Source organism: Culex pipiens, chromosome 2 (genome assembly GCF_016801865.2).
Source record: "Culex pipiens pallens isolate TS chromosome 2, TS_CPP_V2, whole genome shotgun sequence".
NCBI lineage: Eukaryota > Metazoa > Arthropoda > Insecta > Diptera > Culicidae > Culex > Culex pipiens.
Genome location: NC_068938.1, coordinates 88,055,092 through 88,069,212, shown reverse-complemented (window position 1 = coordinate 88,069,212; position 14,121 = coordinate 88,055,092). Strand labels below are relative to the sequence as shown.

The window sequence follows — 14,121 nt, the reverse complement described above, 5'->3', positions numbered from 1 at the left end:
ATTTGTTATATAACTTTTTATAGAAATCATCTTTTCATGAGCTGTTTGTAGCAAAATGTTTGGCATGAGTTTCTGAACAAAACGTAGTACTAGGTTCCTGTCAAACTTTAAATTCTTTACATGTTTCATCACAAAATGTGCATAGTGCTCAAGGGGTGTAAATACTTTTTTTACATACTGTATATAAGACATTTTTGTGTATATGGAGCCGGTTCCACACGATAATGACATATGAGAAGGGCGTAAGTGTTTTAAATATTTTTATAATTCGGAATTTAAAAATTTCTCTATCTCAAAGCCGTTGCATCGTATCAAAAAGTGGTCAGAGACAAACTTGTTGGAAATTTGACGGGCTTTTCGAAAAAAATACACTGAAAGATAAACAATATCTACTTTTACGAGATTTTTCGATTTTTAAGTTGAAAAGTCAAATTTTAGGGGGAGCCCACGATTTTTTTTCGTTCAATTTTTTTGTGAAGAGAGCCTAAGATGTTACAAAAAGACTCACGAAAAATGCAGGATGGAGCAACTCACCTAAAAAAATACAAAAATCATTTACTGAAACTGTTTTTTTTTTGAAAAGTGCTCTAAACGTCAAAATTTTCTTAAACCAATAATGGTAATCGATTCTCCAGACAATTTTACATAAAAGTCTTCATATTGACTTTTGTCCTAAGTCCAATCCTTGTGAAGTAACAGCGGTTTTAAAAATAAAAATGTTGAAAAAATAGGTTTTTTGATGTTTTTTTTTTGCAATTTCTATATGACAGACTTGATTTTTCAGTCTCAAAAATATTTTTACCGAAAAGCTCGTCTAATTTCCCATAAGTTTGTGACTGACCAAAAAGCTAAATTGGTGATAATGATGTTACAACAAAAATAAATCAACATCAGTTTAAATTTTGGGATACTTTGCAATCGGTCCTAACAATCATCTAAATCTCTATCATCAATTTGCAATTTTATCGTTTAAAAAACATATTTTCGTTGTTGCTGTTAATCATTTGCTTTTTAAAACTTAGATTTATTTCAAATAATTACAGTAAAGAAATTCAATTCAAAATATTAAATTAAAAACTATCAATTAATTTCAATGAAATATCGAAATAAATTGAAAGGAGCGGCCGTGGCTGACTGGTTACGGTGTTCGCTTTATAAGCGAATGGTTCTGGATTCGATACCCATCTGCTCCCAACGAGAAAGTTAAGAACATAGAAATCTGAAATGATGAATATGAACGAAAAATCAAAGTCGCTCGAGGCGGAGTTCGATCCCCCGTCCTTTGGATTGGTAAGCAAAAATGCTAACCACTACGCCATGACGACTTGGTGACCGTGGACTGGAATTAGGAATACTGTTACAGAGAGCGAGTTGTGGCGCTATAACCATGGCAAATAGTGTCCAGGGCATTCGTGGAAATACAATGTCCCATCCCAGAGGGTCCCGGAGTACCAAACCTTCTTAGCATGGTGCTCCCAACGAATACAACCAAATCCCGGAGCGTATGGTGGTGTGTCCCCACGCTTCTTCCTCCCCTGTCGATTCAGAATTGTGTTGTTGTTCGAACACTCAGTGCTCAAACTCAACCCAATTACGAGTCATCTCTGCGATACGGCTTTTACGCAGTAGGCCTGGCCGCTTTAACGCTTGTGATGTTTCAATGCATTTCTAATGCAATGGCGCACTACAAACGTTAATAAATGACAAGAAGAGTGCTAGGCGTCATCTAACCTAAGGTACTCTCCAGGATCCCTTCGAAAGATTGGCTGCGCTAGGGTCTGATTAGATTAAATTAGATTAGATCAGATAAAATATCGAAATAAATTGACAACGCCTTGTTATACATGTGTTGGTGATAGCCTTGAACCGACGGATAAGTAGGTCCAAAAACGGATCCAACGCGACTGATTTCAAAAAATATTTTGAATTGAGTTTTTTTCGATAATAGAATAGTTATTTCAATGGTTTAGTGATGAAAAACATAAAAGAATTGAATAAACAACAGTTACATGGCTCGGAAACCGGACGAAATTGCTTGGTGTCAGTGCAAAACAGAAAAAAATCATCAAGGTGTCGCGAGCCAAATCTGATAAGCAACGAGGCTGGAATTTTTGGACCTAATCTTTGTGCTAGGAAAATGGTACGAAATACGAATGGCATTGGAAAAAGTGGCTGAAAAAGCGTAAATAATCAAAAATGTTAACATTTTTGGAAGAGGTAAGCTACAAAACGATCCTGCTTACACTTTCTGTTGGTTGGATTCAGTGAATTCGTACTTTAAAAGCCTGAACTACCTCGATTAATTAAAATAGGTTCAAAATAGGTACTAGGTCCAAAATAGGGTCATATACTCTATAAAAATTGAAAAATCTCATTGAGGTTGTTTGTTTTTTTTCTTCCAGTGTATTTTTTTCAGAAAGCTCGAATTTCCCACAAGTTTGTCTTTAATCAAATTTTGATATGATGCAACGGCTTCAAGATACATTAATTTCTATAGATCGAAATGCAAAAATATTTAAATAACTTACACACCCTTCTTAAATGTCATTTTGGAGTGCAACTGGCTCCATATTAACAAAAATTGCTTATATAAGCCTAGGATAACATGTCTACATAGTTTTATTGAAATCGGAGAGAGTTGGGTACAAAAGTACCAGAAAAATTTCTGATTTGAGCTGGAATTGCTCGTATAGTCCATTAAATGACTGTTCCAACCTAGTAGGGGAACAGCAAAAAAAAAACTTAATTTCACATTTCCAGTGCCGTTCATGCTTTCAACCCTCAACCACAACCCAACAATCCGCGATGATGACAATTCAGCAGATTTAGCTCACTCAGGGAATTCCCACTTGTTCGTTTATATGTTTGCACAATGAAAAGCAGAAACTACGGTGGAAATCTGTAAGAGTGTGACTTCCGAAGACGGGAAGGACGGAGTTGGTTTTCCAGCGGAAATCAACAGTGTCAAGCGCAACAGGTGGTGCAAACGCTACTCGTGGTCTCTGGGCAGCCAGCAGAAGATTGAATCTCAACACTCTTGATGCTGTTGTGTGCTTTTGTGGTTCCAGCTGATGACCAAGATGAGAGCATTATGTTGGACAAGCGGGGAAATGCTAATTAGAACGAAGTAGTTTTCTCGTCCATTTGCAACGAGCTCTTAACTGAATGCAAATCTACCCGGTGGGGTTATCGTGGGAGCAGTTTTTTTTTTTTTTTTTTTTTAATTTATATTTATTCAAATTTCTTTTCCATGTACATTCATTCAGTTAAAATATTATTGAGTGTCCAATCACAAACGATGACTTTTCACCTCAATTTTGAATACTAGCAACTTTCATTTATTCATGAAATATTGTAGCTTTCGCTATTCAGTGATTTCAAATGTAGGAGGTCCTACATGTACAAAAGGGAAAAGGGATACCTTAAAACTAACTTATAAACTATATAAAGAGCGGATCAATGCAGCTGAAGACTGCAATGATTTTTGTCGAAATGCATCAATTATCTTATTGGACATAACATCCAAAGTGTCAACTTCGGCTAATTGATGAAGTTCACTGGTGCTGAACCAGGGAGGAAGTTTCAGAATCATTTTCAGAATTTTGTTCTGAATCCTCTGAAGTTTTTTCTTCCTGGTTAAGCAACAGCTTGTCCAGATCGGCACAGCATAAAGCATGGCAGGTCTGAAAATTTGTTTATAAATTAACAGTTTATTCTTGAGACAAAGTCTAGAATTCCTGTTTATAAGTGGATACAAACATTTAATATATTTGTTACATTTAACCTGGATACTTTCAATGTGATCCTTGTAAGTAAGGTTTTTGTCAAAACCAAGTCCAAGATATTTCACTTGATCCTCCCACTTTAAATTTACCTCATTCATCTTTATAATGTGATGACTTTTTGGTTTAAGAAAATCAGCCCTTGGTTTGTGAGGGAAAATAATAAGTTGAGTTTTTGCAGCATTTGGAGTAATTTTCCATTCTTTCAAATAAGAATTGAAAATATCCAAGCTTTTTTGTAATCTTCTTGTGATGACACGAAGGCTTCTGCCTTTGGCGGAGATGCTTGTGTCATCAGCAAAAAGTGATTTCTGACATCCTGGGGGCAAATCAGGCAAGTCAGAAGTAAAAATATTGTATAAAATTGGACCCAAAATGCTTCCTTGAGGGACGCCAGCACGTACAGGTAGTTGATCAGATTTGCTATTCTGATAACATACCTGCAGAGTACGATCCGTCAAATAATTTTGAATAATTTTCACGATATAAATCGGAAAATTAAACCTTTTCAATTTCGCAATCAAACCTTTATGCCAAACACTGTCAAATGCTTTTTCTATGTCTAGAAGAGCAGCGCCAGTAGAATAGCCCTCAGATTTGTTGCTTCGAATTAAATTTGAAACTCTCAACAACTGATGAGTAGTTGAATGCCCAAGGCGAAATCCAAACTGCTCATCAGCGAAAATTGAATTTTCATTAATGTGCGTCATCATTCTATTAAGAATTATTCTTTCGAATAATTTACTAATAGATGAAAGCAAACTAATGGGCCGATAGCTTGAGGCTTCAGCAGGATTTTTATCCGGTTTCAAAATCGGAATTACTTTGGCATTTTTCCAACTACTGGGAAAATATGCCAAATCAAAACATTTGTTGAAAACTTTGACCAAGCAACTTAAAGTTGCTTCTGGTAATTTTTTAATTAAAATGTAAAAAATGCCATCCTCACCAGGGGCTTTCATATTTTTAAATTTTTTGATAATAGATTTTATTTCATTCAGATCCGTATTAAAAACTTCATCTGATGAAAATTCTTGTTCAACAATATTCTGAAATTCTATTGAAATTTGATTTTCAATAGGACTCAAAACATTCAAGTTTGAATTATGAGCACTCTCAAACTGCTGAGCAAGTTTTTGAGCTTTTTCCCCATTAGTTAATAGAATATTATCACCATCTTTTAAAGAAGGGATGGGTTTTTGAGGTTTCTTAAGAACCTTTGAAAGTTTCCAAAAAGGTTTGGAATAAGGTTTAATTTGTTCGACATCTCTTGCGAACTTTTCATTTCGCAGGAGAGTGAATCTGTGGTCAATAACCTTTTGCAAATCTTTTTGAATTCGCTTCAGTGCAGGATCACGAGAACGTTGATACTGTCTTCGGCGAACATTTTTCAGACGAATCAGAAGCTGAAGATCGTCATCAATAGGGTTAGTGAAATTTCACGATTTCGCGGACAGCGTGAAATCCGCGAAATTTGGCTTTTTCCGCGAAATCCCGTGAAATTTTATGTTTGTGTGAAAATGTAACGATTTTTCATAAAATAACTTCTTAAACACAAAAGGGAATAAAAATAATGTTATGAACTATTGTAGAATCAAGCGAGTGAATATCCTGGTTTTATTACTAATATAGGGTTAATGATTGTTGACGGTTTCGTAGACGGCGTGAAATTCGTGAAATTTATCAATTTTCTCGAATCATTGAATGCAAATATGGGCAAAAAAAATAAAAAAAAATATGAATATTGAAATAACAAGCCAAAGTTTCAACATTTGCATGGAAAAGGTGTTTTAAAATGCATTTTACACAAGTTCAGTAGTTTTGCAATCATTTGTTTTCAAAACTGTAAGATTTGACGAAAACAAAAAATTTAGCAAAAAAAAAAAAACATTTTGCGATAACAAACATCGAAAATTTTCAAAAATTCGAAAGATTTTTAAGTCAACCCAAACATTCTAAAAATGGAATGAAAAACGCAGGGGAATGTATTTTAAATTTATTTCAGCTAATCCATTGAAATTTTTAAGTTTTTCGAAAAAAAAAATTTTTGTCCCCCGATTTTTCGGGCCAACTTCGAAGGGAGGGGGAGGGGGGATGAGACAAAATCTTTTAATAAAATTTGTACCAGCCTAACAACTTAATAAATATTTCATCCAAAAAGAAAAGAAATTTTATTAGTTTTCAATTAAAAAGCTTGATTATATATGTGTGTCAAAAGTTGATATGAACCATTTGAAGAAATGTTGAAATTTTTGAGTTTTTCAGTAACTAAAAAATTTAGTAATATTTTCATTCGCTGTATTAAAAATTTTATTTGAATTTTATTTTAATTGAAAGGTATAGTTTTGAAAGAAATTAAAAGAATCAAGCTTTGTTTTATTCAAAATAAAATTAAGAGTATTTTTTTATCTTTGGAATCTTATTTTAAAAACATAACAATTTTTTTTTGGGCCTGTTAAATTTTAACGATATTTGTTTATTTGGGTGGATTGCCGTGAAAGTTAAAAAAATACTACTTTTTTGTTTTCTCTTCTCATTTAGAATATAAATTTCGATTTTGTTAAAAATTATATTATTTTTGCAAAATGTTTATAAATTTAGTTTTTGAAAAATGAGCTAAAACCCTTAAAAATATATTTTATGGGCTAAATGACGCAGAAAATTCAATTTATTTTACTCATTTTGACTGGACAAATCTAGCTATGATATGAAATTCAATAAAATGTAAAATAATATAACAGAAGCAAATTAGCGAAAACATTTGAGCTTTGTTAGTCGAATATTAAAAAAGCAGTTCAGTAAATAACAATACGCGTGCCCTACATTTTGTTTCAAAATAAATATAGAGCCCATCCAATAACCAGGAGGATTTTTTTTTTTTGAAAATTGGAAGATTTTTTTACATAATAATACATAATGAAGCATAAAAAGTAATTTCTGTGGTTTAAACATAGGATTTTCAGAGTTATTTTAACATTTTTGAAGTTCCGCGAAATTTGCGTGAAATTTGGTGTTTTGAAATTGAGGTCCCCGTGAAATTTGCAATTTTCGAGCGTGAAAAATCACTAAGCCTAGTCATCAATAATGGGAAAATCAAATTTGACTTGGACTTTAGGAATAGCAATATTCCTAGCATCCAAAATTGCATTAGTTAAAGATTCCAAGGCTGAATCAATATCAGCTTTGGTTTCTAAAATAAAATCATGATTTAAATTATTCTCAATATGATGCTGATACCTGTCCCAATTAGCTTTGTGGTAATTAAACACAGAACTATTGGGTCTGGTAACTGCTTCATGAGAAAGTGAAAAAGTTACTGGAAGATGATCAGAATCAAAATCAGCATGAGTCACTAAAGGACCACAATACTGACTTTGATTTGTCAACACCAAATCAATTGTTGATGGATTTCTAACAGAAGAAAAGCAAGTTGGCCCATTCGGGTATATCGTGGGAGCAGTTGGAGCCAACAAGTTGATTTATAACTAGAAGAATGTTTTTTTTATGTTGAAAGAAGAAGTATTGCTCGGTGGCTGCTTATCTTGCGTCTCAGATGACCGATTTTGAACTCTCATTGTGGTGGAAGTTTTCCGACCGACCATGAATGGAGGAGGAGGGTATCCTTTCAAGGAAATCCAAAAAGAGAGTGCCTTTTGTGGAACGGCAACGACGAGTGACGCTATGCACCGCTGGCTATCTCGTGCAACATAATGCTGCTCAATATAATATTAATTTCGCCCATAATTCATACTTTACGAGGGAACTTGCATTTCGGCAGGCTAGTTGTCCATACACAGACAAATGGATTTTCTCAAAAATATTTTAAAGGACTTTTAAAACACAATTCCATTGCAACATCTATTGCTCTCTGGTTGTATTGTAAAACCAAAGGGAACGAGAGTAATTTCGCAAAATGCACAATGACGGTCGACGGCCTTGCGGGAATAAATCATTAAATAAATTCAATGGCCCAGAAAGTGGGACTATAAAGCGGGCCGGCCGGGGGCGAAATCAGAGGATTGGCCTTCGGTTTTCGGTCGTGGGGGGGCTCAAAACTTTTCCTAGCTGGCTATCGTTTTTGCTGGTATCCGGTGGTTATAGTTGTGTGGTGCTGGCGTCAACAGGCGAACTAGTGTTTGCATTTTAACGGTTCAGGCTGTACAGCACTGTTGGAGCCAATTGCCCCTGAGGGACTCATCCTTTACTGGGGATGTATCAGAAAGTTTAGAGAATGGCTCGCAATAAAGCCAAAATGCTGTTGCACTGAAGTGGGGTTATTTTAGGATGGGAATAAACTGTCACTTATCATATAAAGACCATTTTGGTATGTTTCCTAAAATTGTTGAATGAGGTTTGTTTAAGTGAGGTGAAATATGTTGTTTTATCATTTGATATGTACTTTCTCAATTCTACTGAGTATATTTTTCCGGCTTACCAAAATTCAGAATCGGAGCCCTTCAACAATTTTGTACGAATCTGAATTTCCTACCTGAATCTCTTGAACAATTTGGACTTAAAAAATATATATTTTTTTTTGGCGCTTTAACCTATTTAAGTGATATTTATAAAATTTTCAGAAATCCGATCTCTATAGTTTAGATGAAATTAATTACGAATCATCTATGTATAGGAGTGATAATGTGAAGAACTACTTTGGAGGGTGTAGTTAGTTTTATTTCACATTCTGTTTCTTTTGATCAAATATTTGCTTACCATCTTCAACAATGAAACTTATTTGTTTTGTGAAATTATTATACAAGATAACAAATGCATGGTCTGAGCTGTTATTCTCCTGACTGTTCTAGAAAAAGAATAATGGTGAAGGAATAACAACATCGCGATTTTCATGCATCATTTTGACGTCACCTTCCCTCTATCGTGAATTCGGAAATTCCAGCTCAAATCTTATCACGAATCGCAATTATCGCGAGGCTTAAAACCTATCCAACCGGCCGATTCTGGCTCATTCGACGCTAGTGAATCGCCCTCCAACCATGAACCCCCTGCTGAGAGTTACGCTACTTGGCGTGCTGCTAACGGCCGTGCTGGCCATCGAGAGTCCCGCCGAGCTGGACCCCAAATCAATTGACTGGAGCACGGTTCGGACGCTGCAGGAAACGTCCAAGTTCCGCGCCAAGTTTGGCCTGCCCCCACTCAGTGACGATGAGATTCGGTCGTCGCGTATTTCCGGTGGAACCATTGCCACTCCCACCGACATCCCGTGGGCTGCCGGAGTGCTCATCCACGGTGGAACCTCAGGCCATAGCTTTTGCAGCGGAGTGTTGATTTCGGCGCGATTTGTGCTGACTGCTGCGAACTGCGTTTCTGGGTAGGTTCAGTTGGTTGTTTTGGCAAGTGTATGTCCTTTAATTAGAAGGAATCTTTTGATTCCAGTGAATCTACGGTGACCGTTGCGCTGAACGCGGCCAACATGGCCAACATCGGTTACCTGATCTCGGTTTCGAACATCCTGATTCACCCGAACTTCAGCTGGCTGCTGGGACGAGACGATCTGGCCATTCTTACGCTGAGTCGTGATGCGCCAATCGATAACGTCACGATTCGACCTGTGCTGATGCCACGTCGATCGGACGCTCAAAAGTCCTTCAACGACTGGATGGCCACCACCGCCGGATGGGGAAACACCGGAAACCGGGATGATGAACCGATTCCGACGCAGTTTTTGCAGTGGGCCATGGATACCGTGACTTCGAACCTGGTGTGTCAGCTGTCCTACACGTGGGTCCGTAGCACGCACATCTGCGTTTCGACTGACAATGGAGGACCGTGCAATGTAAGAATGCTTCCAATCGTGACAAATTTCAACCGTTTCTAATTGTTATTTTAAACCCTAGGGAGACGAGGGAGCCCCCGTTACGGTGCGCGAGGCGGGACGGATCTTCCTGATCGGACTCCACTCGTTTCACTACAGTGGAATTCGCGGCTGTGATCGGGGCCGGTCGGCGGTCAACACTCGTATTACGGAATACCTCGACTGGATCGAGCAGAACTCCGATGTGGTGATCCAGCCCTAAGAGGACGTGCTATCTCTCTCGATTAATTAAAAACTGAACTGATTTATATTTGCAATTTGGAGTTAGACTATTACTTATTACGAGAAAGAGTTGTCCACATTTTCTACAGAAATATCACATTTCAGTAGTCCCCTACGATTTCGCAAATTATGTCTGTTTTCAAATTTTCACTTTTCCTTCGTGAAAGGAAGCCATTTTGCATAATTAGTGTTTCCATATAAGTCTCCATACAATTTTTGGGTCTGATCATACAAAATGGATATGTAAATGTACGAAATTCTGTATCTTAAGAAAGGATTTTCTGATCGATTTGATGTCTTTGGCAAAGTTGTAGGTTTTGTTAAGGCCAATGCAAATATTTCCAAACTTTTTGTCCCTCAGCTCTGGCCGGTCGGGGTCGAGAGGGAGGGGGGGGAGGGCGGTTCAATAAGATAAAAATAAAATAAAATAACAAGCCATAGTTACATTTGCATGAAAAAAGTTTTTTAAAATGAATTGTATACCAGTTCAGTTATTTATCAATCATCAATTTTAAAAATATGTATGATTTGACGAAACAAATATTTCAAATAAAGTGTTTGCGTTACTGTAAGTTTTAGAATTTTTAAAATGTTTTTGGGGACTGAAAAATACTGTTTTGCAATTCCGTCGTGAAACTTCTTACTTTTCCTGTCATTCTCGAACGACGAAATAGCCTACTTTTCTGTACCAAAAATAATAGAATCGAATAGCAACACTTTTCAAAATAAATGCTGAAAAAATCTACTTTTCATCACTGAAATGGGTGCTGAAAAGTTGAACTTTTCAGCACTTGTTTCGAAAAGTAACACTTTTCAACATTTTTTTGATTTAAACGATTTATTGACAAAATACATAAAAATTTGACTTAAAATTTTACTCAATGGGTGTTTTTCGGAATTGCAAAAAATGTTGTATGGAACTCGTTGCAAAACTTGATTTTTTCAGCACTCTTCGTATTTATTCAACTCGGTGAACCTCGTTGGATAAATGTACGACTCGTGCTGCAAAAATTCTCTTTTTGCAACTTGTTGCATAAACTACTATTTTGCAATTCCGTCGTGAAACTACTTACTTTTCCTGTCATTCTTGAACGACAAAATAGCCTACTTTTCTGTACCAAAAATAACAGAATCGAATAGCAACATTTTTCAAAATAAATGCTGAAAAGTTCTACATTTCAGCATTCAAATGGGTGCTGAAAAGTTGAACTTTTCAGCACTTGTTTCGATAAGTAACACTTTTCAACATTTTTTTTTATTTAAACAATTTATTGACAAAATACATGAAAATTTGACTTAAAATTTCACTCAATCATTGTTTTTCGAAATTGCAAAAAACGTTGTATGGAACTCGTTGCAAAACTTGATTTTTTCAGCATTCTTCGTATTTACCCACCTCGGTGAACCTCGTTGGATAAATGTACGACTCGTGCTGAAAAAATCATCTTTTTGCAACTTGTTGCATAAACTACTATTTTGAGCATTAGTGCGATTTTTTTTGATATTGTTATCAAAAAAAAGAATTTTCAATATTTTTTATCAAATTTCGAACTTTTTACATTTAATAAAAAAAACACAGTTGATTAATTCAAAGTAGCCTTACGGTGAATAAAAATTTATCAGTTCAATTTGCACACTATCAAGCTAAAATTTATTAAAAAAACACATAAACTATCAGCGTTACCTCGGTTCTTTAAATAACAATTGTCAATGGAACTATTTTTTAAGGCATAATTGAATTTTTTTTAAGAGAGCGTACCAGTTGAATAAAAAAACAGTTGAATATTACATTTAAAAAACAATTGGAAATCCTATCAATAGCACCCCGGTTTACGGTACTTTACAATTAGTTTTTTTTTGGTTTTTTTTAAATAAAATGTACCGTTTGCAAGTTGGGACCATCCATAAACCACGTGGACATTTTTTTGGGATTCTGTTACCCCCCTCCCCCCCCTTCGTGGACAATTGTCTATCCAAAAAAATCTTTTTTGTATGGATCGTGGACAATCGGTAAAAGCAAATCATTATGTTCAATTATCGATTTTTCATGATTTGTTGAACATTGACCGATCTGTAAACTGTTCCGAATATCATCCCTCATACTGTACTTATTAACAAAAGCATTTCTTAAATTAATATATTTGAAAAGCTGAAAAAATTTGCTATAATTTTCTCACTGCAACTTTGAAAATCGGGCAATTAGTTTTTGAGATTCAACCTTCCCAATAATCTGGATGGATGTAATGAATGAATTATTTTTTTATTATTTAATTTAATGTCACCAAATTAGCTTAAAATTTTCAAATGACGATATCTCGGATACTATTTGTCTGATTTCCAATGTTAAAACTTGAATCATTTTGGAAATGTTCTGATATCTTTAATAAAAATAATTTCATGATTTTAAAATTAAGTATCTTCTGAAATTGTTTAAAAATAGAAAATTTTCCTCATTGCATATTTTAGATAAAATTAATACTTTTTGGATATATATTTTTTCTTTAAAAAAACCTGAAAATTTCGCAATTTTTTACAAATGAGTCTAACGACTCTGAATTTTGACTAGCGCGACTGCCTTCTATCGGATGGGGAAGAAAAACGTCGGTACATTTGCTTAAAAGAGGTTCTGGGTGACTCACCACACAAAACCTTCGGACGCCTAGAAATGAGCAGACAGAGCCCACAAAAGACCAGGGGGTCGTTAAAATGGATTGCTTTGCTTTTTAACTGCCGATAGTTTAACTGACTTAGGTCAAAATTGGTACAGATAGGGGAACTATACCCTTTCTCAGCCTATTTCTATTATCGGCCTATCAGCACTTTGAACATGAATTAAAGCTTTCATAAAGTGTTTTTGACTGTTCCAAAGTATTAAAAAGCTCAAATAAAAGTGAGCAAGCAACTTTTCATTGTTGATACATCTGAAAATATTGATTTAATAGTGGAAAACGGCAAAAGTGATTAGAATTGGTCGAACGGCTTAGTGTGATTAAAATGGGTATATGTCCCCTACCTGATTTTGAAAAACGAAAAAAATACTAATATCCTCCAAGATATATTTTTTTTGATTGTCACTCTATTATTCGGTCTTCGTTTGTAATCAAAGAGGGCACGTCACTGAATGGATTTCGTTTAAGATTAGATATCACTCTGCGTCACATTTGCAAGTACTGATTTATTCTTCACAGGTGGCCAATCACCAACAATCCAGAAGCTTACGGTCTGATATAAACTCCGGTGTGTTCCACCAACCAGTCCAGATGCTCGGTAAGCCTGGTGTGAACCGCCGACCGGCCTCGCTCACATCCCCCAATGCCCGTAAAATGGAACGAATGTATGCCAATTACAGTCAGTTGACCAGCCTCAGTTATCATTACTGGACCTCCTTCGTCACCCTGAATGAATAAATAACTGGAATCACAGCGCATTCAACTCTAAAACTATATAATTGCACAAACTTACGTGACACGGACCTCCATTATCGCCGGCCGTACAGACGTGCTCATCACGGATGAAGTTATGCGTTCTTCCACAGGCCGAGTTGCTAATTATCGGATTGCGAACAATTTGCAGGTGTTGCAGCGGAACGACCTCGTCCACCCGGTGGCCACTCTCACCCCAGCCGACCATTGACGATCCGAAGCCTTCGAAGGTGGTTCCAACTTGGGACCATCGGGGAAGTTGAGCTACCGCAACGTTTTCGTTCAGATTGGCGGCACGGGCCAGCGTTAGCAGCGCAAGATCTGCCCTGCTTATAACCGTTGCGCTATGGTTCCAGTGCAGCAGGACTCGCGTCACCGGCAGGAACTGCGACATGCGGGTTATGTCCGTTGATCCCAGCAGCACCGTCAGCATCGTTTGACTGGAACAAATCGTTAGAAAAAGGGTGGGCTTCGTTAACGAATAAACCAACTCACCGAATCACACAGTTGGCCGTGGTTAGCACATGACCCGGTGTAACGAGGATTCCCGCACAAAACGCGTGGGCTTCATCTTCGGAAATCAGAATTCCAACCACGAAGGGAAATCCGTTGGTCTCGGCTTGTTCGCCTTCGGCGATCCGCTTGTCCGGATTATCACTGTTGATGGCCAAAGCCACCACCGCTAGGGACAGGCACAGAATTAGGGCACTTTTCATTGCCGAACGGGTTGATTGTTTACATTGAACTGAAGAATGGCAGGTGGTTTGAAAGTAAGCTATCAAATCGTAGCCAAAGTTACGATAAGATTATAACGATTAAGCGTGTTGGATATTCCCATAAGTAGACAAAGGTGTTAATCAAA

At 36.5% G+C, this 14,121-nt stretch overlaps 3 protein-coding genes across 3 annotated transcripts in view; 2 read left to right on the top strand and 1 right to left on the bottom strand.

Moving 5' to 3' along the window:
* LOC120422903 (leucine-rich repeat-containing G-protein coupled receptor 5A-like) overlaps nucleotides 1-14,121 on the top strand; it is a 172,933-nt gene that overhangs the window by 38,354 nt on the left and 120,458 nt on the right. The gene's annotated exons all lie outside the window — the stretch shown is intronic.
* Nucleotides 8,745-9,872, top strand: LOC120422905 (collagenase-like). Its single transcript, XM_039586470.2, has 3 exons — nucleotides 8,745-9,111; nucleotides 9,177-9,576; nucleotides 9,638-9,872. Exons 1-3 carry the CDS (start codon nucleotides 8,777-8,779, stop codon nucleotides 9,815-9,817), a joined length of 915 nt encoding a protein of 304 aa, XP_039442404.1. The 5' UTR covers nucleotides 8,745-8,776; the 3' UTR covers nucleotides 9,818-9,872.
* LOC120422906 (collagenase-like) lies at nucleotides 12,993-14,014 on the bottom strand. Its single transcript, XM_039586471.2, has 3 exons — nucleotides 13,755-14,014; nucleotides 13,300-13,699; nucleotides 12,993-13,232 (listed from the first exon to the last, which is right to left on the bottom strand). The coding sequence occupies exons 1-3, from the start codon at nucleotides 13,973-13,975 to the stop codon at nucleotides 13,053-13,055; spliced, it is 801 nt and encodes a 266-aa protein (XP_039442405.1). The 5' UTR covers nucleotides 13,976-14,014; the 3' UTR covers nucleotides 12,993-13,052.

Excerpts from the sequence above, each read along its gene's own strand:
- LOC120422905 (XM_039586470.2), top strand. The coding sequence starts at position 8,777 with ATGAACCCCCTGCTGAGAGTTACGCTACTTGGCGTGCTGCTAACGGCC. Across the intron at positions 9,112-9,176 it reads GCTGCGAACTGCGTTTCTGG|TGAATCTACGGTGACCGTTG; the intron begins GTAGGTTCAGTT and ends TTTTGATTCCAG. Across the intron at positions 9,577-9,637 it reads ACAATGGAGGACCGTGCAAT|GGAGACGAGGGAGCCCCCGT; the intron begins GTAAGAATGCTT and ends TTTAAACCCTAG.
- LOC120422906 (XM_039586471.2), bottom strand. The coding sequence starts at position 13,975 with ATGAAAAGTGCCCTAATTCTGTGCCTGTCCCTAGCGGTGGTGGCTTTG. Across the intron at positions 13,700-13,754 it reads ACGGCCAACTGTGTGATTCG|TCAAACGATGCTGACGGTGC; the intron begins GTGAGTTGGTTT and ends GATTTGTTCCAG. Across the intron at positions 13,233-13,299 it reads ATAATGGAGGTCCGTGTCAC|GGTGACGAAGGAGGTCCAGT; the intron begins GTAAGTTTGTGC and ends TTATTCATTCAG.